The following is a 2,504-nucleotide window of genomic DNA, read 5'->3' on the forward strand; positions in this document are numbered from 1 at the left end:
GGCGGTTTGGGAACAAATTGAAACTCCACTTGCTGGTGGCTGAGTGTCCTTCCCCCACTCGGGTTGTAGGGCTGTGTGTTTTGGAAGGGGGGGGAAAAAACACCCTTTTTATGACTAATGACAGATAAAGCTTTCAAAACAAAAAGGTCTGGCAGCACTGTCACACTCCCCAGAAGTGATGGAAATAATTCATCTACCCCAAAAGTCAGAGAAAAAAACATCACATTTGGTTTGTAGCTTTAATGTTTTGCTCCTTCATAGGATGGAGATAAGTTCTGGAGGATGCCAGAGTGCTACATTCGTGGCAGTACCATTAAATACCTGCGTATCCCCGACGAAATCATTGACATGGTGAAAGAAGAGGTGGTGTCCAAGGGCAGAGGCCGTGGTGGGATGCAACAGCAGAAGCAACAGAAGGGCCGTGGTGTCGGAGGTGCTGGACGAGGTAACAATCCTGTTTGTTTTTCAGCTCAGGAGAGGGATGAGGAGGATCCTTGAGTTTAAATTTCCCCTCTTGTGCAAGGAACAGCTCTTGCTTCTCAGCTTTAAACCCTGGACTGTGTGTCTGGGAGAAGCTGGAGCTGTTCTTGTCTGAGATCTCGCCGAGCGCGTTGCGTTGCCTGTGCCAAAGCAGAGGAAGGATTCGTGCCAGGGATGTGCCTCCCTCGTTACTGGGGTTGGGCAGGAGCTTCAGAGAGTCTCGACTTGACTATTTCTGCCCCTCCTGGCTGGGTCCGCAGCGGGGCCCTTGGAAACTGGTGTCTCTGAGCTTAACAAAGTCTGAGAGGGAAACAAGTATCTGTTCTGTTTGAAAATGGACTGAGCTCTGAGCATGGCAGTGATAGAAAAACAACATCTTTTCTCCCCAAATAATGGGGCTTTTAATCTCCTGACTTGTTGATTATTTTGTTTTAAATATCTGAGGGTTCATATTCCTCCTGCTCAACATGAATAATTCATGTTTCTGGTAAAAGAGGAGGTTGCCACTTGCAGAGAAATAGGTCACCAAAACAACTCTTCCTTCCCTGTCCCACTTTCTGGGGTTAGGTGATCTCACAGCACTCAGCTTGGGGATATATTTGCTTTTTTTCTCCCCAAACTGTCCTGCTGGAAGCTCCAGAGCTGTTTCTCTCCTTTCCTACTCACTCCTCCTGCCACATCTTTGCAATTCACTTTGTGGTCACCTCACTCAGCCCTGGGGTTGATCCCAGTCCAGGAGATTTGCTTTCGCCTGCAGTAGGAGCTTCAAATCCTGAGTGTGCTCACTTGCTACGGCAAAATTGGGGAGAATCTTGGGTTTTCAAAGGAGCCCTGAGGACTGAGACACCGGGGGGTGAAGTCTCTCTTGAGGAGCAGCCTTAAGGAGCTGCCTGCATTTTGACTATGTGAGGAATCCTGGTAGGACAGCCGGGATCTACCCGGGGCCATCACGCCACGCCGGGACGCGCGACGTGCAGCGTCTTCAGCTCCCAGGGACTTGTGGAGGAAAAACCCTTGTGATTTCTGCTGCTTGTGCTACCTCCTGGAAGCTCCAAGCATGCACAAGTGACCTTTACAAATCTGAAGGCTCCTTTATTTATTTTTTTATTATTATTATTATTTTTTCCTCCTTCCCTTTTCAGTGTCTCAAGCACTTGGCATAACAGCTTTTTTGGATATGGTTATTTAGGCAAATATTTTAGCTGCAATATTTTTTCTCTGCTGTGGAAATATCCACCTTGTTGAGAGCAGAGCTGAGCTCTGTTTGAGGTGGAGTTCCCTCCTGGTTTTGATGTGCAGCTTAAATTCGCTGATGGTAGATTTTCAAGGGAAGCTTTGGCATTTGCTAATTAGCTGAAAGGTTTGGCTCTCATTACTGAGACATGAAGGGAGGAGGAGAAAGAAAAAGGCAGGACAATCTTGTTGAGAGGCCAGCAGGCAGAAGTAAAGCTATAATTGTGCACACAGTTGAAAGGATTATTGTTCTGACATGGGTAATCCTTCGTCTTTTACTTTTCACTTGCCAAATTCAGAAGTTAGGGCGGCCTTTGAGCTTTGCTGGGAGCAGCCAGAGCCCTGGGAGCATCCCAAGGACTGCAGGGTTTGAAGCAATCTGATTTTTTTTTTTTGCCTCTGGCTTAGGCATGTCTCTTTGCTGAAGCAACCAGAGCAGAGGGCTCTAGAGGAGCTCTGCTGCCTGGGCTGGATCTCCTTTGGGCTCTGGCTTTTGTGCCGAGGCAGCTGGCAGGGTAGAACCACAATTCCTTTATCTCTTGCACGCCAAGATCTAAAAATTCCTGCCTGGAATGGTTTTGTTTGGAGTGAATCTGAGCAGGGAGGGGAGGGCTCAGCAGCTGCCACGACAAGGTGGTGGCTCTCGGGTACGAGGGTGCTCGTGTGTCTGCAGCGGGTCTCAGAATCACAGAATGTTGGGGATTGGAAGGGACCTCAAAAGATCATCCAGTCCAACCCCCCTGCCAGAGCAGGAACCTAAATGAGATCACACAGGAAGGTGTCCAGGTGGG

The 2,504-nt window shown here is 48.5% G+C and overlaps 1 protein-coding gene across 1 annotated transcript in view; it reads left to right on the forward strand.

The window, feature by feature from the left end:
• Positions 1 to 261: 261 nt before the first annotated feature.
• The window catches only part of LSM4 (LSM4 homolog, U6 small nuclear RNA and mRNA degradation associated), a gene marked incomplete at its 5' end in the record, with an annotated part of 4,013 nt that continues 1,770 nt past the window's right edge, over positions 262 to 2,504 (forward strand). Inside the window, one exon of the mRNA XM_010177462.1 lies at positions 262 to 445. Coding sequence (XP_010175764.1) covers positions 262 to 445 — 184 coding nt within the window. The remainder of the gene's footprint in view (positions 446 to 2,504) is intronic.

Source organism: Antrostomus carolinensis, unplaced genomic scaffold (genome assembly GCF_000700745.2).
Source record: "Antrostomus carolinensis isolate BGI_N321 unplaced genomic scaffold, ASM70074v2 scaffold20991, whole genome shotgun sequence".
Lineage (NCBI taxonomy): Eukaryota > Metazoa > Chordata > Aves > Caprimulgiformes > Caprimulgidae > Antrostomus > Antrostomus carolinensis.